This window comes from Synchiropus splendidus, chromosome 7 (assembly GCF_027744825.2).
Source record: "Synchiropus splendidus isolate RoL2022-P1 chromosome 7, RoL_Sspl_1.0, whole genome shotgun sequence".
Lineage (NCBI taxonomy): Eukaryota > Metazoa > Chordata > Actinopteri > Syngnathiformes > Callionymidae > Synchiropus > Synchiropus splendidus.
Genome location: NC_071340.1, coordinates 22,131,862 through 22,155,670, shown reverse-complemented (window position 1 = coordinate 22,155,670; position 23,809 = coordinate 22,131,862). Strand labels below are relative to the sequence as shown.

The following is a 23,809-nucleotide window of genomic DNA, read 5'->3' as shown; positions in this document are numbered from 1 at the left end:
GATATTAAAATCTAAACTTTTTATAAGCGGTACTATTCTTTTTGATCAAATCCTACCGCTCAAAAAAGCTTAAAGGAATCTCAGGTGATTCACTGAAACGGAGCATCACCATCAAACTAAAAGGGATGATGTTGTGCTGGATATGATAGGAGCTAGTCAACCATGATTCATCTTTTGCCCCCACCCTGGAGCTATGGCTCTGCACCAGCAGGCTGTGACCCACTTCCTTTGTGCTTTTATTTTATCAGATCAAGAGGCTTTGTTTGTAATCATTCATTTCCAGTGCCCACCCACCCCCCAACATCCTAACCTCAGCTCTACCCCACCAGACATGCAAGATCAGTCAGGACCACAAGTCATGGTCATTATTATTTATTACACAGAAATAAGTTGTCCATAATGGAAACTCTCCTTCCAGGAATATAGTTCTCTCAAATTATTTTAATTGCATAACCTTCATATTTCCCGAATTGATTTGAAGACAATGCCTTTGAAGTAAACAGATTAGGAGAAGGGAATTAAAAACCTGTACCAATAATGATGAGCCGGCTTTAGACCTGCGACAGAAACATACTGTATATCAACACACCAAAGTGGTGGAATGCAAGGGGTAAACAATGTTTTTCCCTTGTTATTTTATATTAAAAAGCTGATTTTCACCTATCTTTTTTCAGATATATTGTGGTCCAAAAGCATTCATTGGGGCAAAAGGCAATTGTTATAAAAACCGAACAATCTTCACCCTTTTTGTCAATGCATAGCTAAAATAACAATGTATTAATGCTAATATATAATGGTTACCTAGATTAATAACGTCTTGCAATTCTAGATAGTTTCTGTGGCACAATATAGAAAACCTTGTGCATGTACTTAGTGTATAACACTTATGTTAAATAACTTTTTCACAGGGCCACATTTGATAAAGTGTAAATGTGTGTGACCCAAGTTTTATACTGAAATGAAAAGCAGGTTTAAAACAGATATACATGAATATACTTCCAATGAAAACAATAGTAGCTCAACTTTGTTGTAATTATGAAATCATTTTAAGTTACAAGTCACAATTGTAATGTTTGTTTTGGGATTTTTCGGAGTGACAAGCCCCAATATATTCTAAAACAGTCGCTTCTGGTGGATGAATTAAAGGGCTGCCTTAGACATGCCTGACATAAAAACGTATTGTATGTTGTTATGCAAAATATACAGCATTATGTTCATTGTTGGGTTGCAAGAATTGTATTTACTTCGAGATTCTAGTCTTTTGATATGCTTAGTTGTGCTATACATTGCGATATTTGGCATCTAGTCTCAGGTAGCTAACATTAATTCCTATTAGACCTGTTCAGCTTATAGGTTTAGCAACAGCTGCTTCAGCTAGATGCTAACTTACATATGTAACTAACTCCAAGTATTGTGTTTTCCAAACAGCACGGAAAATTCTCATTAGTTGTCTAAATTACGACAGTTGTTTTCTAGATAGGTTTGACGCGACTGTATTTTATTTGTTGTCTTATTTTGGGCTGCTCCGTGTCCCACCTGTTAGCTGCAACCTGGATGAAAGTTGCCCCGTCAAATCACTTGCCGTTGAATACACGAACATCTGTGTGTGGAACAAAATGTGGCGCTATCGATTTCAGCCAATAGGAGGACTGTTTAGGACTTGTAGACGTTGACGTCACCACCATGGCGGGAACGCGCATGCACGCGAAGAAAAGCGCTGAGGATGGAACGAGACCGCGCTCAGCTACTTGGCTGGCTAATGCCACCCGTGTAACGCCTGAGCATTATGGCAGACCCGGGACTGCTAGACGGGATGGAGCCAGATCGACCCGCGGAGAGCTTGTCCAGGAGGTTTAGACCAGGCTGAACTCATCCCCGAGAGCTGCAGTCAACAGCCGCCCATTGAGCTGTTTTGCCGGAGTCAGTCCGAGCGGAGCCGCGGCAGAGAAGTTATATCCAAGGGAGGGATTCGGGAAGCTGGAGAGACGCTGAGAGGGATGGATGAAGTGTCGATTCCTTGCGGGCCTGGTCAGCCCGGCCCAGCCAGAGCAGCGAGGGCTCATCCGGAGTGAAATCTTTTCCGTCGCCTTCTCCTCCGCAGGGCGGCGATGTCCGCTTTCTGCCTCGACCTGCAGACGCCTGCCGGTGTTTCAGCACCACTGGAGCTGGACAGCGACTGCATGGAGCCCGAGTCCAGCCCAGCGGCTCCAGAGCCCGCCGGCTGCCAGGGTCCCACGCTGCGGCACACCGGCTCCGGAGGCCTCGGCGTGGCCTTAGAAGAGGAGCTGGCCATGCTTGGTGGGGATCAAGGCGACCCGGAGGAGCCGCCGGAAGCTGAAGCGCCAGAGTTGGTGCATAACACGGACTTGTTGTCGCTCTTCCGACAAAAGGAAAAAGACTTGGTTTTAGCCGCGAAACTGGGCAAAGCTTTGCTGGAGAGGAACCAAGATTTGACCAAGCAATATGAGAAAATGCACAAAGATCTCAACGAGAAACTAGAGGTAAACAAACTCATGACTAGGCCTTAGTTTCAGAGTTTTGACTTCATATATTTACTATTGACTTTTTCAGCTTTAGAGGCTGGACTCAATTTTTTGAGTCTGTTGAAGTGTAAACACAGAAAGGAAAAACGACAAATCAAATGGATGGATGATATTTTGTCGCCTCTTTTTGCTGTCAAGAGAAAAATGAATGAATGTTTATTTCTATATCTACCAATACATTGTAAATTCCTAAATGACAAGCTATATGACATTTCTTTATCTATTCTATAACATGGCTTCATTGGTTCATCTAACTTTTTATCTTCTATCTAAGATAAAAAGTTAAATCAATTATTATTCCCTGATGAAAAAAAAAGACCAAAATAAAGTTTCACATGTCATAAAAAGTCATTTGGCACATAGCATATAGCACATATTTATTTACATTTGTAAATAACCATATACCGTATGGTGTTTCTTTTATTGAGTGTTATTACATGCGGCCTTTGTTTTGGTTCTAAAAATCTCTCCCACACACACGCTGGGAAAGAAACAACAGATTAATCTGGTGACTGTCCACTGTATCAGACGTACATCTGCTCAGCCCTTTGATCCATATTTATCCTCATGTGGAAGCTCAGCGAATTAATCCTCTTCTGAAAATCTGATTGACTGCTGTTACACTTCCTGTCAGCCGATTCTCACCTGTTGGCTGTGGGGTTGCCGTTGAGTGGGTCGACCATGGTTCTGACACAGAACCGGAGATGAAAATAGCGCTGACACAGATGGCAACTGAGTCTTCTGACATCCATCCTCTTCTAGTCAGCGAGTGCATCAGTTCATTTTATTACCATTTGTCTCACAATATACTGTGTAATGTAGTTTTGAAAGCCCAGAAAACTTACAGTCTCCTGTGTGAATGGCATGTAGCCTTGAAGGGAACCAGGCAGCAAAGTTAGTGTTGCTCTTCAGAAAAGAAGAGATGATGAAAACGCATTTTTTATTCCATTAACCGTTCTCCATAGGGCAGACGTGACTAAAGGAGTGAGTATATCTTCACTCTGCCTTGCAAATGACCAGACAATGGAAGCCAAAGAGTCTTGTGTCGTATTATCAACCTGAGCCTGACGTGATGATGGTGTCAGGTAAAGATTCTCTGTCTCCGTCGTAAGATAACTGAAGTCCCTTTTCCTTCACAGCACTTGGAGCAGGAGAAGCACGAGTTACGACGGCGCCTGGAGAGTCGAGAAGGGGAGTGGGAGGGTCGCGTGGCCGAGCTGGAGACGGACGTCCAGCAACTTCAGGGCGAGCTGGAGCGTCACCAAGTCCAGCTCAGAGAGACAGACAGGGACAAGTCAAAGGCCATCAGCGACCTGTCCGAACAGAACCACAGACTGCTGGAGCAACTCAGTCGGGTGGGTGTCAAAATGGCTGTGATTAAATCCCGCCTCAGGCATGCTGGATCAATCTGCTTGGACGATGTAATTAGTCTGGCTCCTGAGTCACTCAACCACAGAGTCTTAAACAGCTTTAAAAACTCATCCACAGAGAAACCTTTGACAACCACTTCTGCCACGCTCAGGCCTTGGGGCCACTCAGACGTAAAGCGTTCAGCCAAGTGATAAATCATACTCCCTCACAGAGAGCGAGTACATTTCATCTCTCATGGCTTAAATAATGTCGACTCATCAAATTGAAAGTCTGGCAGGCGGATTTCACGCTGCATAATTCGGAGGTTCTTATGCAATGCCACTCTGCATATTGACAGTTTAACAGGGATTTTGTCTGAGTGATCGAAAAGTCACGACTATGTGACGTGAAAATATCAAGCTTCAATGGATGAACTGCGTGGCACAACATTATTTAAGTATAGTATAAGTATTTAAGTCATCACCAGCTGCACCATAATGTTTGTGTTAGCCAACAATGGGGCCGTCATAAGAGACTCCAGGGCCACCAAGCTGTGCAACAGGTGAATCCCTGCTCAGATCAGGCTTTTTTTTTCTTCATTTATTTATTCAGCCTAAAGAACAGTAAAAACTCCCTCTGTCTGAAAGGTTTTTAGATTTATTTTAAACACAGGCATCAGCGCAATCGCCAAATGTAGTTCATGATTTTTGTGGCTGCTAAGCATTTGTGTCTGAAGGAGCCTTTATAAATCAGAAATTTCAAAGTGATGAATCTCTCTCTGACACTTCTTTTTAAGTAAGCGAGCAGACGTTGTGTCTGGCTCACCACTGCCGCTTTGAATGCGGTGTGAATGAATAATAGTGTATAGCGCCCTGAGAGTCTGGGGGAAAAAGCAGGATATAAATTCAAGCCATTATTATTATTAATGGATTGGTGACAATAAAAAAAAAGAGAGCGCTGGACCACTTATTGTCACAGTGCTGGCATCATTATGAGTTCAGAAGACAAATGGAACAAGGCTGTGGTTTAATAAAAACACAGTAAATCAATGTTTAAAACAAAATAAATGTGATCAAGTACACTACAGTACTGCTACATTGATTTTTTGCCATTACTGATTACGCATACTTTTACACATTAAAAGTATCGTAACACCAACTCATTGAAGTGTAAAAGCAAGTGAAATAAAGCAGGGGTTAAGACACTAGCTGCAACCTAGCAAGCACACGTGCAGCTTTCGACTCTCCACTCCTGTGAGTAAGGGTAAACAATGAGATGGATGGTTTCAGAACAACCCCTGAGGAGACGTGACTAAGCCATGAATTGTACAACTTCATCACAGGCCTTTGCTGTCAGTGAGAAGCTCCAAGCAGCCGCTACATCACTGCTGCCAGCTCATCATGGAAGCACGTGTCACATTTCATGATGCTATTGAGCGGAGCACTGTCTCCTCTGACAAGTCTGTGCTGATAACCCCATGAGCGACACCGTCTGCAGCGACACTGTTGCCTATGTTTTTGTCCCTGCTGAGAGCAGAGGAGACGCGCTGCTAGGTGAGCGACTCTCCTGGGAGAGGCGAGGCTTTGAACATTACATTCTGATCAGTCTCTACACATTGTTTATATATTTTTTATTTATTATACGGTAATAGGCAGTTCAGCACTTTGTCTCATTTAATTGCTTACACCCCATAAATTTCCTTGTTTACTTTGGGGGAGCTTATGTTTAGGGAAATTTATGAGAAGTAATTGTCTGCATCGATGCAGCTCCCATGATTCAGTGTTGGGCAGCGAGACCTGTTAGATAATAGAATAATGAGGTCAAGCACAGTGCGAGTTCTTTTATCTCTGCCCTCGCTCTTTCTTCTCTTTCTATGACTCTCTGTCTGTGCTCATCACCAGGCAATGAGCTGCGACGCAGTGAAGTTAGCTGTTAACAAGTTAACAAAACATCACCCAGGACAGAGGCTTCAGCAGTGAGGCCTGGATAGGAGCCCCACATTCTTCACTTTCGCTTTTTGAAATAAGCTGAACCAGAGCATTCTGCCCAGCGTGTGTCACGCTGACCTTTGAAGGTCCTGTCAAATGCTGAAGGATGACAAATCTGTCACTGGCATCTTCAACACTTGAGCGATAACAAGAGATTAGAAATTTGGCGAAATACGGAGAACTGGAGACTCATGGGTCTCTGGTCATGGAACCCTTTCCCAGTTGCAGTGGGTGCTCTAACAGAACACGCACAGTTTATTATCATTCCAAGTTCAGTGAACGAAAGGTTTTATTGCAAATGAACTGTGCTCTGTAATGATGATGTCATTCAGCAAGAATGTTATGATAATATTATGCACGTTTATATTTACTTTATTGACCAACAAATATTTACAATTCTAAACTAATTATTTCAATTGACTAATATATTAATATTACATACTGTACATCATTATTTTGCCATGAAAATAGACTAGAAATGTCATTATTAAATTTCTAATTCATTCATTTTTAATTATATGAAATTTATTTCAAATGAAATATTACGTTAAAAAATAGAATTTTAGACTATAGCTGAATTTGTGCACAGATCAAGTTGTGCTTTACAAAAGAGAGTATAAACATTTTCAATAATGTTAAAATTACTTTCCTAATTAATATAAAAATAATGCTGCAACCATTATTGATAAATATATATATATGAGTGTATACAAAAAAGCAAACCTCGACCAAATGTGTCAAGAGCGTCAGCAGGACAGCAACAGCATGTTAGGAAACAACTGATTGGCTGCGGTGAAGGTGACTTGTGAGTTGCTTGAGCAAGAGTTTCATTCAATAAGGAATACATTTTCCTCTCTAAACTGGACAAAGCATTACTTTTAGAAATAGACAAAATACGAGGGAGGGAGTCAAGGGTTTGCTGGCATTGGTCATTGCCCTTCCATAGTCCTTCAATGGCCTCCTACCTACTTACCTACCTTTTTCTCACAGGCCTTTAAAATTTAATAACCTCTTTCCCTTTTGCATTGACAAGTATATCAATTTTTTATTCCTGGGATATTCAGGGCTTTCCTGTTTAATTACACATCTATAGAGTTTGGTTGCTGAGGAAGCTCCTGGCCTGGAGTTAAGAAAGCAAAACATGGTTGGGGCATTTTTATTGAGTGAGGTCCCTCCTGTTCGCCCTGAGGTAACCTTGAGGAGGCAGGAAGTGATGTAAGTCACAGGAGCGCTGAGTGGATTAGGCCATAATCTGTGGTAATAGCTCGACCATATGCACTCAGTCAAGAACCAAAACAGTCACGGGCCCCACACTCCTCTTAATTAATACCAGCAGGGATCCTTGGTTTCATTGATCTGGAATTGTGCTCACTGGATTTGGAATATACTATATATATATATATATATATATATATATATATATATATATATATATATATATATATATATATATATATATATATATATATACTTTGTGTATCTGTCTTGTAATGTGTATCCATATTACAAGACAGAAGGGAATGTAAGAGTTGCTGTATCGGCGTCTGGCTGGGGAAACAGAGCAGCCGTGATCAGAGCCTGCGGTGAGTGTGTTAGCCTGGGCGTGTCTTCAGACTGGTGACTGACAATCTCCTCAGACCTAATCTGATCACAGCTCACCGACAAGTAGGGAACCTTTTCTAATTACATTAGTGCTCACTCAGGAGAGGGGCGGGGTCCAACCCACCGGACTTTCCTCTTATATTGACAACAGTGACGCTTGAAAATGCTCTTGTTCTTTCCATGAGATTTTGACGCATGTTACTCGTGAAATACTGTGCGTTTCTTAAAGATTTGAAGTGTTATTATTGGGATGTGGGTGTGATGCTTCCCAAAATAAAAAGAAGAATTTAATTCCTTACTTTACAGTGCTTCACCTAGGAATATTGTTTTAGAGTAATATGGTACTGTTATACAATAAATATGTAATTCATTGCAAATTATGTCACAAATTACTCCAAAAATATTCATATTTAAATTTAAAACATATGAATCAATTGAAATTGGGTAAAACAACAGGGATACTCTGGTATCTTTAATCAGGGCGCCATCTAGAGTTTGGTCATTGTATGACAGAAAAGTCAGAAAAGTTGTATTTTTTCTGTGTTTGCAAGCAGAACTACCCCAAAACAGATGGACAGACTTTAACAAACAAATTAAAAAACATGACATGTTTGTAAGGTGTCAATAGATTGTGGTGGTACCAACTGATCCCCAGATCTTTTAGAGATTCAAATATTTTTTGTCGCCCAAAACAAGCTGATCTCACTCTCATGAGCAATGTGCTGTGAGAGTGAGTTGGAGACCACTGCTGCCATCTGCTGTACCACTCTGCTCATTGCTATCAATGATATTTCAAATGCTTAAAAACGCATTGAATTTTATTGATAAACTCAATGTTATATAATAATATTGAGCTAAAAACAAAAATCACAGTATGATGAAGGTCTGCTTTTCAAGGTAGATGTACATCCCTTTAGATTCAGCTGTTAAAGACGGCAGGTGTATCCAGAACACAGCGCCGACTGTGACACTCAGTGTCACTGATGATATCGACAGTGGCCTTTGAAATACCTCAGCAAACTGTTACTCCCTCAGTCTGGGGAGGTTCCAGCAGCAACAAGTCGACTCACCTGTCAGCGAGCGGCAGGCCTCGTGACGGCCAGGCCTCTGCCGCTTTAAGAAATCCTACATAACTGACAACACGGTGAGGCAGCTGCACACTTCAGTCGAGCACAGGCATTGCTGTCGATTACAGAAAACCCTGAAGCACGAGTTGCTATGACAACAAGAGCGCCATGCAAATTCTGACTGTGTGATGTAACCATGGGAATCGGTGACACTAGTTTAGCACCACTAAAGAGTGCAGGGGTTCTTGCAAATATGATATTAAGTTCTAAAAGCACTTTTTTTTTCCCGTGGCTGTAACGTGGCTGCTCAGTCCAGGTTGTAGATTGAAGAGGCTGGAAAAGGAGCACGTCCTACTTTGCTGTCCTGGATTCTGCAGTCTGATGTTGCCCTGTTTCTCTTGTTGATGGTTCTGAAGCCAGGATCTGAGGAATTACTCTTTAGATTAACTGACCACAAATAAGAGCAGCTGCTTTTTTTCTGGTGATTTAAATCTGCATGTTGGGGTCAGTGGGTCAGATGTCACGTTTACAACTGCGTCCTGACCCGGACAGCTTGCACATCTGTTTCACGCACACACGAGTGGCGGCAGCTGTGAGCCACATCGAGCAGCTGGCAGAATTGTTTTGATGCTGTTATTCCATGAGATTTACCCATGAATTAGGAGGCAGTGGACTCAAACACGCTGCTGAAAATTAAAAAGTCAACAACAGGTTTGTAGAGTAAACAAGTTATTACACTAAAACACAGAGGATCTACGAGGACTCTGGACCTGGCCAAAAAACATCCCAGTTCACACTTAAAACAGCTAAATAAGTCTGTCATCTGTGTTCCACTGGATGCTTCTCCTTCGACCAGTTGTGTTGGCTCTGTTGGTAAACAGTATGTGGCGCCTCCTAGAGGATGAAGTGTAGAGCATTTTTAATATTGACCCATGTCTCCCCCGGGAGTGAGACAGTGACAGTCATTTTGCTGTTGCCATAGCAGCAATGATCAAATAAGCAGCCCGAACCAACTGTCCAATAACTTGGTCTGCGGCAGTTTCCTGCTGACCCACGAGGCTCAAACTCTCAGCCCTGACATTTAGGAGGATTGGACTTTTATTGAGGCAGGTGATTGCTGTGTGTGTGTGTGTGTGTGTGTGTGGTGTGTTTGTGTTTAAGCATATCTATCCTGGTGAGGTCCAGTTTTGGGGAAAACGCCCCGTTGTAGCCTGGTTAGTCCTGGTTGAGGTGAGCCATGTGTTTTGGATGGTTAGGTTTAAGAGTGAGAGGCTGCGGAAAGGGTTATGTAAAAAAAATAGCGAAACAAATGCGTATGTGTATATATGTGTGTCTTTTACAGTGAAACACTTTGTAAGATATAAAAATGGTATAAAATCCGTTCCATTATCTTTATTGTTTTGAATGCATTCTATGCTATTTTTTAAATCCACATTTATTTCTATAATATGTTATATTATAACATGTGTGGCAATATGTGTCTAATTTCTATAGAAGCCCATTTCCGCCAGGTAAAATGAAAAAAACAGTGGGAGAAAAATAATAATAATAATAATAATAATAATAATAATAAATAAGTGATTTTTTTTTTTTTTGCTTGGTGATTTTTTTTTATGTCCCACTGTTTTTTTAAACTTCCACAAATTGTACCCTGTTTTGCCATTCCATATTTCTTATTTTAACTGCTCCCTTTGTAGCAATTCTTTAACAAGTGGTTTCCTTGAGATTTTGCGAGCACTATGTTTGATCTCTATCCTGCTTCATCTCACAGACTTGTGTTCATGCATCAGACGAAACCTTTGCACAAAAACTTTCAACTCTATTTTCCAGGCTGCAGAGGTGGAGAGGCAGCTGTCCACTCAGGTCCATTCATTACGGGACGATTTCAGGGAGAAGAGCATGTCCACAAGCCAGCACATGACACGACTAGAAACTCTCCAAGCTGAGGTGAGATTTGGTCAATTTCAAGACAAAGATGTCGACCATTCTGTTCACAGAACCCTGCAGGGCACAGTCGAGGATTCATATATTCTAAAACTACACACCTTTCAAATGTGACTTCTGTCTTGGATGCTCACTTCTTCCAATGTAGCATGTTCATTCTACATGTTTAGCTTCTAGGAACTCTTACCTTTACCTCTCCTCCTCCCCTCTGTTGTCGTGTGGAGCAGCAAGGGCTAGAAGTGAGTGGCCACCGGCGACTGCATGCTGCATGTGCTGTCCAATACAGAAACAAGGATTGCTCAACCACCAGTTGCTGCTTTCTTGTGATAGTTCTGGTGGAAACTAAGTGAAAAATAAGTCTCTCCCACAACTGTTTACTCCTACAATCAGAGAGCAATCCATGTTTCCAGTCCTGCGGCGTGATTTGTGCTTGGTTGCTGGAGCATGACATGTTGGGCTGTCAGTGGCGATGCGTGATCCCTGGAAGGTAATGGCCCCAGACTCTCTGGAGGTTCTCTGCCACTTCACAAGGAAGCACCCTGACTGCAGAGCTTGATTCATTACTTGGAGAAACAGCCACTGATCTATATTTAGATGCTGCAACGTCTGGCTGCTCCCACGGTGCCTCTGCTGAACTGGGGCTGCTTGTATCCAATAACTTTTGCTTCTGTTTCTGGCGAGTCATAGCGGCCTGTCAAGTTAAGACGCGAGGCTTATTCTAAACCTGATGCTGGTGTCAACGGCAGAGAATCAAAGTTGCTGCTGTGTGAAGTAGGTCACGGGATGTAGGTCAAACACACGGGGGAGCCCTAACTCCTGCAGCTCTGAAGTCTCCTTTCAGGACGTTTGCAGGTGTGGGCCAGAACATGCAACCTCAGGACTCAAACCCAGCACTCATATATCTCCATTTTCTCCTTCGAAAGCCTCCTCTCAAATTGATTTTTCATTCAATTCTCTTCAACCACATTTATTTTGGTGCTTTCATTTCTCCTTTTTTCTATATATTATCTATCTATATATTTTTCTCAATAAATGAAGAATTGCATTGATTTATGCTTATTTTTTGTTGTCTTGTTTTGATTTTTCAACATACTATTTTACATTTTTTTTAAATATCTAATTATATTAGCAATAAATAATAATATTGCCTCCAGATTGTTTTTAATATATATATATATATATATATTTTTTTTTTATTAAACCACGGCATATATATATATATATATATATATATATATATATATATATATATATATATATATATATAATATTTTTTAACAAAAATTTCAGCCCCCTTTCCCTGTCTTTTTCAACCGGTGTGCCGCATCACACTGAGCGTGAGAGACTGTAAGATGTGCCGTGGGAAATGATCCAGAATCACCTTATTTGTTTGGAGGTAGAGGTGCGCCATAGGATGATATGAAGTCATGATCAGTTAGAACGTTTTGACGATCCACCAACGTGGATCTATACACTACAGATCGATGCTAATGCAATGACTTGTCCATCACTCCCAGTGCTGTGTTTGGTGCCCCTCTTTCCACACACATTCACAGCAAAGAAGCGACTTCCAGTTTTTATATTTAGATTTTTCTTTTGTAATCCCCCAACTAAAATACAATCATGCGAAATAAATTGTGATAAATAAATAAAAAATAAATAAATATAATATATTTTAAAACAAATAGTGATATATGTTTTGCCGTATTGCCGCCCCTTTCTGGAGATATTTTTAAGCAAATACATTTTCTGTACAGCAAGCAAAATAGTGTCAGTAGCTACAGTTTTTCACAAATTAAAGGGGTTTTCTTCAGGAACTTCGACTCGTTGACGTTCCTTTGGTGGTGAACCAAATGTGCCGTGGTTTAAAAACGGTTGAAAAACACCGCCCTGTCCAACGGTGCTTCACAGGAGTCCTCTATAAATTGACTTTCCCTGGACTTGGACATTCCTAAAAACAAGGGTGGCAACCAAGTCCAGTGTGCACTAGGCAACAAGCATTCCTTCAGCCAGTGGGAGTATTTTTTAATCTTGTGTAAGCTCTGATAGCCAGAGCAGCTCTCTCTCTGTCTTCAGGCAAGGACTTACTTTTTGACTTGACAGATTAAGATGCTGTCGGAGAGGAAGATGGAACTGGAGCGGCGGGTCCACGCAATGCTAGAGGAGAACGAGCTGCTGCAGAACACAGTGGAGAACCTCCGAGAGAGAACGCTGGTGCTGGAGAAGCAGTGCCATGAGAAAGACCTTCAGGTAACTCAACCGACCTGTCGCCACATGAGCATTCCCAGATCAGGGAGCGCTACAGCCGTGCAGAAGACGAACACAGCTGAGCAAGGTGATCGAGAGTCAGAGAGCTCTGTTCCTGGCACACAGCCAACACCCTCCGAGGCAGGAGCAAGCGACATTAATAAATCAGGGAGATCAAAAAGAAAAGTGGAATCCAATATTATCAACATTATTCTTTCCCAACCGGGATCTAATGAAAAGATGTTGATATCCTTTCACTTGTACTGAATATTACAGCAGTTCATCTTCCTTTGTGTCACCCAACTTATGTCAGTTGCAGTGCCATTTATTATATATTTTATAAGCCTCACGCTGCCTTGTTTTAGGACAACGGATGCCACATTAGCTTGTCAAGACATCCAGATCAGCAGCTATAGCCTTCCCTCAGATGGATTTTTTTCTGAATGCAAAACGCCACGTCATGAATCTGCATCAATGAAACAACGGCCAGGTATCACCTTGTTCAGCTTGTTCCAAAAAGGGTTTTACATTCACTCCCAAACAACTTTGGTCTTCCTTCATAATACAGCTTTATGAAATATCACGTCCAGTGTGATAACTAAAGAAAATATTGACGTTACATAAGCATATAGAGCACGGGTGAGCAACGTAATGTCCGCAGTCTAGACTTTTGAGTGTTGTGAGGGCCCATCATGCCAAAAGAAGGACGACGATGACCACTAAATATGATGGGAAAAATCCAAAATATACCCCGTATAACAAGGACAAAATGGACCTAAAACGATGATATGCAAGTATGGTTATTAAGAAGTGTAAATGTTTAACTTTAGAGGCATTTTCAATGTAAACCATAATATAACTATGAACCAAACATTTGTCAAATAAATGGGGTCTTCAACCCCATTTATTTTGGTGCTTTCATTTCTCCTTTTTTCTATATATTTTTCTAAATAAATGAAGTATTGCATTTATTTATGTTTATTTTTTGTTGTCATGTTTTGATTTTTCAATGAAGGATTTTACATTGTTTTAAATGTGACTAAAAAAATAAAAAAATGAGAGAAAATTACTCTTAAAAGCACATGTTTAGAACATATTTTTAGTTGAACCAGTGTAATGGCTAGAAAGAAACAAGACTAAGAAATTTTAAGAAAAATAACTACATATCCGTTTCATAGTCTGACCTCATGAGGGCCTCAGTAATATAGACAAAGGGGCTGCATATGGCCCCCGGGCCTCAGTTTGCCTCAGTATTGTGCTGATTTTAATTGGGGCTAGAACCTTTAATGAGTTAATTGTTGATTCATGAATTGTGAAATTCAATTGGCAAATAACTCGATTAATCACATGTTTTTTGGTGCTTCTGGTCTAGTCTCACGTCTAATTTTAATACTCAGTGCTGAACTCCGACTGGTTTCTCTTTGGAATTTTGCCTGTTTAATGCTGTTAATGTTGTTCTTGTGTGTGTGTCAGCTGCGGCAGAATCAGCTGGAGCTGCAGGAGGTCCAGGTGTCCCACCGACAGCTGACCGCTCGGCTGCAGGAGCTCACCGAGGAGCACAGCCTTCACAGCCTCACCCCTCACCCATCCAGCCTTCTGTGTGAGATCGAGCAGAGCATGGAGCAGGAGGAGCAAGAGCAGGAGCGAGAGCAGGTACCGGCCCGACAGCGGTGGCTCGTAGGAAGCCGGGACTCACACGTCTTCCTGTCTGCCGTGCGCAGCTGCGGCTGCAGCTGTGGGAGGCCTACTGCGAGGTCCGCTCCCTCTGCTCACACCTCCGGGGAAATGACCTCACGGACTCTGCACTGTCCACCGACTCTTCCATGGACGAGTCGTCAGAGACGTCCTCAGCCAAGGATGTGCCTACAGGAAGCCTTCACACCAGCCTGCTGGAGCTGCGGAGGCTCACACAAAACCTGCTGGACGGCAATGAGTCCACGGTAGGGCAACCTGCGGCCCATCTGTTTGCTCACAACAGTCAAGTTGTAACTATATCATCATCTTCAGGGCTCCAGACGCAGCGACGAAGAAGCCCTGGAGGACCAAGTGAGGAAGATGGGGGAGGAGCTCAGAGAGGTCCGGGAGCTGTACGAGTTGGAGCAGGACAAGACGCGAGCCAGTGAGGACGAGCTGCTGCAGCTCCACAATCAGGTGAGTCAGCGTTTCACTGGCTGGACTGTTGATGTTGAACATCAGCCAGAGAAAAATCTGGAGTGTGTTTGAGTGTCAAGGTTCGTGCTTCAGTGTAGGCGTGTGTGAGTCTTTCTGATGCGCATTTGACTCCTGATCTCACATGTTGCACTTGGTTTTATATATATATATATATATATATATATATATCACAGTGTCCCAGCATCTCACTCTCACACAGCAATCTACCTATAACCCTCGCGTCGGCTATTTTGAATGGCATTCCACTTACGTCCAGTCTGACTTACGACCGGTTGTTCGGAACCGATCCCGGTCGTATGTCGGATGTAACTTGTTTCCCTCCACCTGCAGATGGCGCTGCTCTCAGTGGAGATGTGCTCCCTCCAAGAGGAGAATGATCGGATGAGATCGATGGCTGAAGTCCAGGAGCCGAGTGAGCTGGTCCAGAGTGCCATCAGAGACAGAGATGAAGCTATAGCCAAGTACGAAGTTCGTGTTTTGGCCCCTGTTAGAACAAATGGCTAAACTTAACCAGGAGCAGACTTAAGCCCAATTATAATAACCTAGTTATTGTAGAGTCTTCATCCCGACAGAGGAGTGTCCATCCTCATTCAAAGAGATGTAGGTTAGATTTAGGTTCCAGTTAGGGTTTAGAATGAGAGTTAAGGTAGAATTAGAGTGCAAAAACCAGTTGGGGCTCAGTTAGGTTAGGGTTAGGATTAAGTGTGGGCAGGGATTAGATTGCAAAATATAGGGTTAGGTTTTATAATAACCAATTAACATTTGGTTATTGGGGTTTTGGATTAGATGAATTTGAATAGGTTATGTTTCGGGTTAGGGTTAGGGTTAGGGTTAGGGCTAGGGTTAGGGCTCGGGTTAGGGTTAGGGTTATATGCTTAGGGTTAGTGTTAGTGTGAGGGTTAGGGTTAGAGGGTTAGGGTTAAAGTTAGGGTTAGGGTTAGGGATATAAGGTTAGGGTTAAAGTTAGGGTTAGGGTTTGGGTTATAGGGTTAGGGTTAAGGTTATAAGGTTAGGTTTAGGGTTAGGGTTATATGGTTAGGGTTAGGGTTAGGGTTAGAGGGCTAGGGTTAGGGTTAGGGTTAGGGTTAAAGTTAGGGTTAGGGTTATAGGGTTAGGATTAGGGTTATAAGTTTAGGTTTAGGGTTAGGGTTATATGGTTAGGGTTAGGGTTAAAGTTAGGGTTAGGGTTATAGGGTTAGAGTTAGGGTTCGGTTAGGGTTAGGGTTAAAGTTAGGGTTAGGGTCATGCTTAGGGTTAGGGTTAGGGTTATAGGGTTAGAGGGTTAGGGTTAGGATTAGAGTTAGGGTTAGGGTTATAAGGTTAGGGTTATAAGGCTAGGGTTAGGGTTATAAAGTTAGGGTTAGGGTTAGGGTCATGCTTAGGGTTAGGGCTAGGGTTAGGGTTAGGGTTATAAGTTTAGGGTTAGGGTTATAAGGCTAGGGTTAGGGTTATAAGGTTAGGGTTAGGGTTAGGGTCATGGTTAGGGTTAGGGCTAGGGTTAGGGTTAGGGTTATAAGGCTAGGGTTAGGGTTGTAAGGCTCGGGTTAGGGTTAGGGTTATAAGGTTAGGGTTAGGGTTATGGTTATAAGGTTAGGGTTAGGGTTAGGGTTAGGGTCATGCTTAGGGTTAGGGCTAGGGTTTGGGTTAGGGTTAGGGTTATAATGTTAGGGTTAGGGTTATAAGGCTAGGGTTAGGGTTACGGTTATAAGGTTAGGGTTAGGGTTAGGGTTAGGGTCATGGTTAGGGTTAGGGTTAGGGTTATAAGGTTAGGGTTAGGGTTAGGGTCATGGATAGGGTTATGGTTAGGGTTAGGGTTAGGGTCATGGATAGGGTTATGGTTAGGGTTAGGGTTAGGGTCATGGTTAGGGTTAGGGTTATAAGGCTAGGGTTAGGGTTATAAGGCTAGGTTTAGGGTTAGGGTTATAAGGTTAGGGTTAGGGTTAGGGTCATGCTTAGGGTTAGGGCTAGGGTTAGGGTTAGGGTTAGGGTTATAAGGTTAGGGTTAGGGTTATATGGTTAGGGTTAGGGTTATGGTTAGGGTTAGGGTTATAAGGTTAGGGTTAGGGTTAGGGTTAGAGGGCTAGGGTTAGGGTTAGGGTTAAAGTTAGGGTTAGGGTTATAGGGTTAGGATTAGGGTTATAAGTTTAGGTTTAGGGTTAGGGTTATATGGTTAGGGTTAGGGTTAAAGTTAGGGTTAGGGTTATAGGGTTAGAGTTAGGGTTCGGTTAGGGTTAGGGTTAGGGTTAGGGTTAAAGTTAGGGTTAGGGTCATGCTTAGGGTTAGGGTTAGGGTTATAGGGTTAGAGGGTTAGGGTTAGGGTTAAAGTTAGGGTTAGGGTTAGGGTTATAAGGTTAGGTTTAGGTTTAGGGTTAGGGTTATATGGTTAGGGTTAGGGTCATGCTTAGGGTTTGGGCTAGGGTTAGGGTTAGGGTTAGGGTTATAAGGTTAGGGTTAGGGTTATAAGGCTAGGGTTAGGGTTATAAGGTTAGGGTTAGGGTTATAAGGTTAGGGTTAGGGTCATGGTTAGGGTTAGGGCTAGGGTTAGGGTTAGGGTTAGGGTTAGGGTTATAAGGCTAGGGTTAGGGTTAGGGTTATAAGGTTAGGGTTAGGGTTAGGGGTTAGGGTTAGAGTTAGGGTCATGCTTAGGGTTAGCGCTAGGGTTAGGGTTAGGGTTAAGGTTAGGGTTAGGGTTATAAGGTTAGGGTTAGGGTTAGGGTTATAAGGCTAGGGTTAGGGTTAGGGTTATAAGGTTAGGGTTAGGGTTAGGGTTAGGGTTATAAGGTTAGGGTTAGGGTTAGGGTTATAAGGCTAGGTTTAGGGTTAGGGTTATAAGGTTAGGGTTAGGGTTAGGGTTAGGGTTAGGGTTAGGGTCATGCTTAGGGTTAGGGTTAGAGGGTTAGGGTTATAAGGTTAGGGTTAGCGTTAGGGTTATAAGGTTAGGGTTAGAGGGTTAGGGTTATAAGGTTAGGGTTAGGGGTATAAGTTTAGGTTTAGGTTTAGGGTTAGGGTTAGGGTTAGGGTTAGGGTTAGGGTTAGGGTTAGATTAGGGTTAGGGTTAGGGTTCACTTAGACAAACGTCCTCACAAGGAGGTGTTAGCTTGCGGCCGCCAGGTGTCCGGTTGCACTTCTGATCAAGACCATCTCTGGGCTCTTGTGTAACGTGACCTGCTGCTGTGTGTTCCAGGAAGAAAGCGGTGGAGATGGAGCTGGCCAAATGTAAAATAGACATCATGTCTCTCAACAGTCAGCTCCTGGACGCCATCCAGCAGAAGCTCAACCTGTCGCAGCAGCTGGAAGCCTGGCAGGTGAGTCCAAGCTTTCCACAGAATGGAAGTCAGTGGGTTTCTCACCTCTTTACCTCTCTGCGTGGCTTTACTACTGAATTCAGTGAGCTGATGCCAACGTGTCAGACCAGTGTGCGTCCGCCCCTCCCTGGAGTGTAACCAGCCGCTCTGTCCTCTCTCTCCCCCTCCCCACAGTTTGCCTCCTCAGGGCTCTTTACTGTTTGGCTCTTGTGGTTTTTGATCTAGTGGCCTTTCTCAGCTCCCGTACCGCCCTCTCCCCCCCTGTGGTCCCCCCTCCTGCCTTAGAGGTGAGCCCCGCAGCTCCTTCCTGACACACCTGTCCTCACTAACCATGCTGAGCCATCCCATGTCTCCCTCCTCCCACGCCACCCACTCGTTCCTGTTCATCACCTTCTCACGCTGTTCCCATGGCAACGAAGATCAAAGTAATCTGAAATGACAGAGAATAAAGTCTTTCATCAAATTTAAAATCTATTCATCTTCATCATTTTCTTTCGGCTTCTCCCTTCAGGGGTGGCCACAGCAGATCATCCTCCTCCATCTCACCCTGTCCTCTGCTTCCTCTTCTCTCAAACCTACAAACCTCATGTCCTCCTTCACCACCTCCATCAATCTCTTCTTTGGCCTTCCTCTCCACCTTCTGCCTGGCACTTCCAACCTCAACACCTTCTTCTTCTGCTTCTTTTCCTCCTTCTTCTTCTTTTTCTCCTTCTCCTCCTCCACCTCCTCTTCCTCCTTCTTCTCCTTCAGCTCCTCCTTCTTCTTCTCCTCCTTCTCGTCCTCCTTCTTCTTCTTCTTCATTCTCTTTGGGCTTCTCCCTTCAGGGGTGGCCACAGCAGATCATCCTCTTCCATCTCACCCTGTCCTCTGCTTCCTCTTCTCTCAAACCTACAAACCTCATGTCCTCCTTCACCACCTCCATCAATCTCCTCTTTGGCCTTCCTCTCCACCTTCTGCCTGGCAGTTCCAACCTCAACATCTTCCTACCAATGTACTGGCTCTCTCTCTCCTCTGTTCATGTCCAAACCATCTCCATCCAGCCTCTCTGACTTGGTCTCCTAAACACCTGAGCACATGTGCTGTCCCTCTGATCCTATCCTGAGAAGCTCAGCATCTTCATCTCTGCTGCCTCCAGCTCTGCCTCCTGTCTTTTCCTCAGTGCCACTGTTTCCAAACCATACAACACTGCTGGCCTGACCACAGTTGTGTACACCTTCCCTTTCATCCTTGCCGACACCCTTTTGTCACACATCACACCTGACACTTTTCTCCAATGATTCCATCCTGCCTGCACCCGCTTCTTCGCCTCTTTCTCACACTCTCCATCGATCTGGACAGTTGAGCCTCAGTACTTCAAACCTCCCACCTTCTATAAAACAAATGTTTCTTTTGTTTAGTCTACAAAGACGTCATGAATGAAAACTTATTTAGGTCATTTTAACATTGTATAATTTGTGGCATTGTCATATTTTTTCTCATCCATTGTGTAATTCAATTCCACTGATATAATACAGTAACAAGCCCGGTCATCCTCCCGTCTCTTGTCCTGCTCAGGATGACATGCACAGAGTTATTGACCAGCAGTTGATGGACAAGCACCAGGACGAGTGGCGAGAAGCTCCATCCTCCCTGTCCGGGCCGTCCAGGCCCCACGGTGGTCAGTCCTCCAGACGGGCTCAGCGCATCTCAGACCGCGACAGGAGACTTTTCTCTTTTTTCAAAAAGAACTGACCACTGCTGGAGGGCACAGCAGGCAGAGAGGAGCAGGAGAGGAGGCAGGGGGACGTCACCATTGAAGGCACACCTGGGTTCGGCCAAACCGGGGGACGGGATGAAGGTGGGGGGTGGATCATTTTGCACTTTCATGCCTCCTCTTCTTCCTGTCGCTGGCGTGTGTGAACACTGAGGCGCATCACCACTTCCCAGAGGTCACAGAGAGCGTCAGCAGGGTCACAATGTTTCCTTGTAGTGCCTACAATCTCCACCACTGCCAGCTCTGCAGAGAGAAAACGCTCACTGTTCACACCCCAGCTGGAAGTGGGGGGGCGTGACGGGGGGACGGCGGCGACACTGGCGGGTCTGATGTGATGCAGCTACTCGGGTTTATCCAGATGTTGGACGAGGTCAGCGTCATCTCACAGGTCAACTGACACACTTATTTTCTTACTCACACTGAGGCACTTTATGGTTACCATGGTAACAAGAGGAGGATCTGCGAGCGTAAATGGAACAATAAAAATGTAAAGCTGCTGGATGATATTTTTATTTTTTCTCATAAAAAAATAAAAATATATGTAAAGACAAACAACTGAAGTTTCTCCCATACAAAACAACTTTTAAAATTGATGGCTCTAAATTTCCGGCATGAAATATTACTAAACATTTTACCAAATATATTTGTTGACACTTTATCATCTATTTTACAAGACTTGAGATCAAATTATTTTTTTAAAGTGAATTAACATGGTATATTTTATCATCAGTGACATCCAACATGCTGGTAAACCTGAGTAGCAGAAAGCGCGGGTACATATTTTTCTACAGATCATATTCTTTTTAACATAAATCATTTTCTGATAAAGAATAATCCATCATCTTCCTAGTCGACCAAATTTTTCTAAGTGTTTACATTGAGAAGGAGGAGGAGCTGAGTCACCACCTGAAGAGATCTACCTCCATTCCAAGGTCTTCACCGGCACTTTGGTTGTGTTAGCCGCGGGGCTTCCATATGTTCACCACGTGCGTGGCTCCATGGTTGGGACAGGACGTCAGGCGCCTCTCTGTCTGCCCGGAATGTGTCTCACCTATGCAGATGTCTTCTGGTCATCTCAGCTGGCTGTTGGGAAGGATCAACCCAAAGAATGATTTTTATAACTCACTGGATGATATATTTATAAGAAAAAGTACATATCTTTTGGAGAAAAAAAAGTTTTTAAAGACAAAGAAACACCCGCCATTTTGTAGTTTTTGGTTTCCTGTTACTTTCGTGGTCGGTTCTTGGTCAAGCCATCTTGGACTTTGTTGCTTTCTACTGCCGAGGTGCAGCAGGTGGTGGAGCGGGACATTGGATGCCATGTTTAGGTTCATAGTAGTATGTGAGTTTTGGGCATCAGCAGCTCAGATTTCCTTTATTTACTTTCTTATCCCTCAAGCATCATTAGGAAGATTTATTTACATCGTTCTACAAATTCACTAAGATAAACATGTTGCATGGTTGATGAAACAGTGTCCCAATTTCTAGAGGCCACTAGATGGCGCCATTGGTTTAGAAATGCCGTGAAGTTACACATTTTACAGCAAACAGCGCCATCTGGTGGCCTCTGGAAATTGGGACACTGTTTCATGAAGCCTCATCGACCCATCACTACTGCATCATTTTGTTCTTTCAAGTATATTTTAGAAATCCCTGTCAATTTTGAGAAGCTATTAAACCATCAACAAAATAGACAAATCACTGACTTACTTTAAAGCTCAGATTATTATGACCAAACATTTTTTTAGACTTCCAAATTCCACATTTGTTTGAGAATTTTATGATCAAACAACATATCAGTGATACTTTTGGATGTGCGTTTGTGTAGCAAAAGTTCTCCCTTCTAAGGACAAATTTATGGAAAATAAGTCATATCATTATCATGTTTCACAGTTTTCAACCACTTGAATTTCATATATATATATATATATATATATATATATATATATATATATATATATATATGAACTAATTTCCCATACAAACTGTGTTACTATTGTTTTATATGTTTTTTTAAATCATACTTGCAGGAACACTTTAATTTCACCCCGGACGTTATTTTAACCTTGTAATCTCGGTTCGATTTAGATGGGAAATAGAGAGTACCAGCTCCTGCTGCAGCCTCCCTTCTTAAACTCATTGTAATGGCATTTTTGTTTGTGTGTTTGGAGAATGGAAAGCATTTGAAAAACAAGTGTCTCTGCTGTAAACATCCTGATGCTGCCGATGTGTGTGTGTGTGTCAGTGACAGACATGCCATTGAGCGTGTGCTCCACTGCTCGTCTCTTCTTGTAAATTTGGAATTTCAAGCTCTGGGTGGACTCATTGTGCTCCATGCGAGTGCTTCCATTCGCCACTGACAAACGGCGCTGTTTTGGTTCCCCAAGGCTTCTAACTATTCTAAATATTTATCATGCAATTTTCTTAGCATTCCGAGAATTTCTTTTTTCTACCAATAAATTCTTTACAATTCACTTGTCTTCAGTCAGTTAATGCACAAACCATGATGCAGCGAGTTGCTCGCTGCCTAAAACAATTATGGCACTAAACACAACAGCGCATGAGACATTTACTGATAAAAAAAAACAAAAACAAGATGATCCATGTCTTGCAGTTGGAGAGAAAATTAGATGCAAAATGAAAATTAAATTGGCTCTGCACTAGTCTCAGGAATTTATGAGGGCTTCTATAAAAAAAAAAAAAAAAATATATATATATATATATATATATATATATATATATATATATATATATATATCATGATTTGCAAATCTGGATCCCAAATTCTCAATATTTCCACGGTTGGTTATGAGAATATAAATAAAAAAATAAGATAAGAAATAAAAACGATACAGTTGTGCATAAATAATGAAATTCATACCTTATGTATTCAGGATTTAAAGACATAGTCTAAGAGTAGTTTTTTTTTTCACTGATCATTACGCTATATCCATATGTTTGATGTCTTTGCAGAAGCTACTTAGTGTGGTCCAAGCAAACAATCCACTGGGTAGAGGGGAGTTTTCTTGGCAAATCAAAAAAAAAAATCGAGAAAACAATGAGACACAAGCAGCATCAAGGCACCAACACAATTTCCTGCGACATAATGTTGTGGTTCTACTTTCACATCCATCTCAGAGCCAAGATGGGAGGGTGGAGGCTGAGACTTTTTCTTTTTGAGGGGGCGACAGGGTGACAAGATTCATCAGCTCGCTGAATGCCACAAATGAGATGAGCCACGGTGTCAAACATTTATTCTGTTAAAAGGTTTATTACTGATTAAATCCATGTCGGGAAAATGAATAGTACATCTTTTACTCCAGTGTACAGCAAACCACAGCTGATGAGTGTGTTCCAACGGTCACGCAAACACATGCGCCCCATATCGAATATAAACACACAATTTATATTTATATATACATACAGGTATGGAATAACTCTTTGAAAGGGGGTGCATTTCCAGGCCCTGAATTTTGGAGGTCCTCCCCAGAGTTGGTGCAGAGGCTGAGCTGAACCCTGCAGCTCTCCCAAATCAAAGACGAAGGTTAAAAATAGATCCAGGGAAAGCTTCAGCCTCTGCGACAAACTCGGCTGCTGCTGCTGCTGCTGCTGCGTCTGTACGGATGGTGTCCACCACCACTCACGGATGAGGAGCCATCAGCACCATGGAAGGCTCGACGTCTGAGGAACCAGACGTGCCACGGTCTGAGACGGGGCGGTTGCCATGGTGACCCAGAAGAGCCTCCACGTGCTGATGGCTTGTTTGGCGGCTGCATCAGTCGGAATACACACCGTTTCCTCTCGGCCAATCAGACATGCTTTGACGTTTAAGTTGGCA

General features: G+C 42.8%; 1 protein-coding gene across 3 annotated transcripts; it reads left to right on the top strand.

The window, feature by feature from the left end:
• Positions 1 to 1,695: 1,695 nt before the first annotated feature.
• Positions 1,696 to 22,450, top strand: bicdl1 (BICD family like cargo adaptor 1). 3 transcript variants are annotated; one of them, XR_008415596.1, is made up of 12 exons: positions 1,696 to 2,501; positions 3,683 to 3,898; positions 10,381 to 10,497; positions 10,722 to 10,733; positions 12,598 to 12,744; positions 14,215 to 14,394; positions 14,463 to 14,681; positions 14,749 to 14,892; positions 15,244 to 15,374; positions 18,098 to 18,218; positions 18,393 to 18,505; positions 19,773 to 19,921. XR_008415596.1 is itself a non-coding variant. In XM_053871575.1 (11 exons), exons 1-11 carry the CDS (start codon positions 2,109 to 2,111, stop codon positions 19,947 to 19,949), a joined length of 1,857 nt encoding a protein of 618 aa, XP_053727550.1. In that variant the 5' UTR covers positions 1,698 to 2,108; the 3' UTR covers positions 19,950 to 22,450. The 3 variants fall into 3 exon arrangements, 2 of the variants coding, with proteins under 2 accessions (XP_053727550.1, XP_053727551.1); XM_053871575.1 differs by lacking the exon at positions 18,393 to 18,505 and having other exon boundaries at positions 1,698 to 2,501; positions 19,773 to 22,450; XM_053871576.1 differs by lacking the exons at positions 10,722 to 10,733; positions 18,393 to 18,505 and having other exon boundaries at positions 1,699 to 2,501; positions 19,773 to 22,449.
• The last annotated feature ends 1,359 nt before the right edge of the window (positions 22,451 to 23,809 follow it).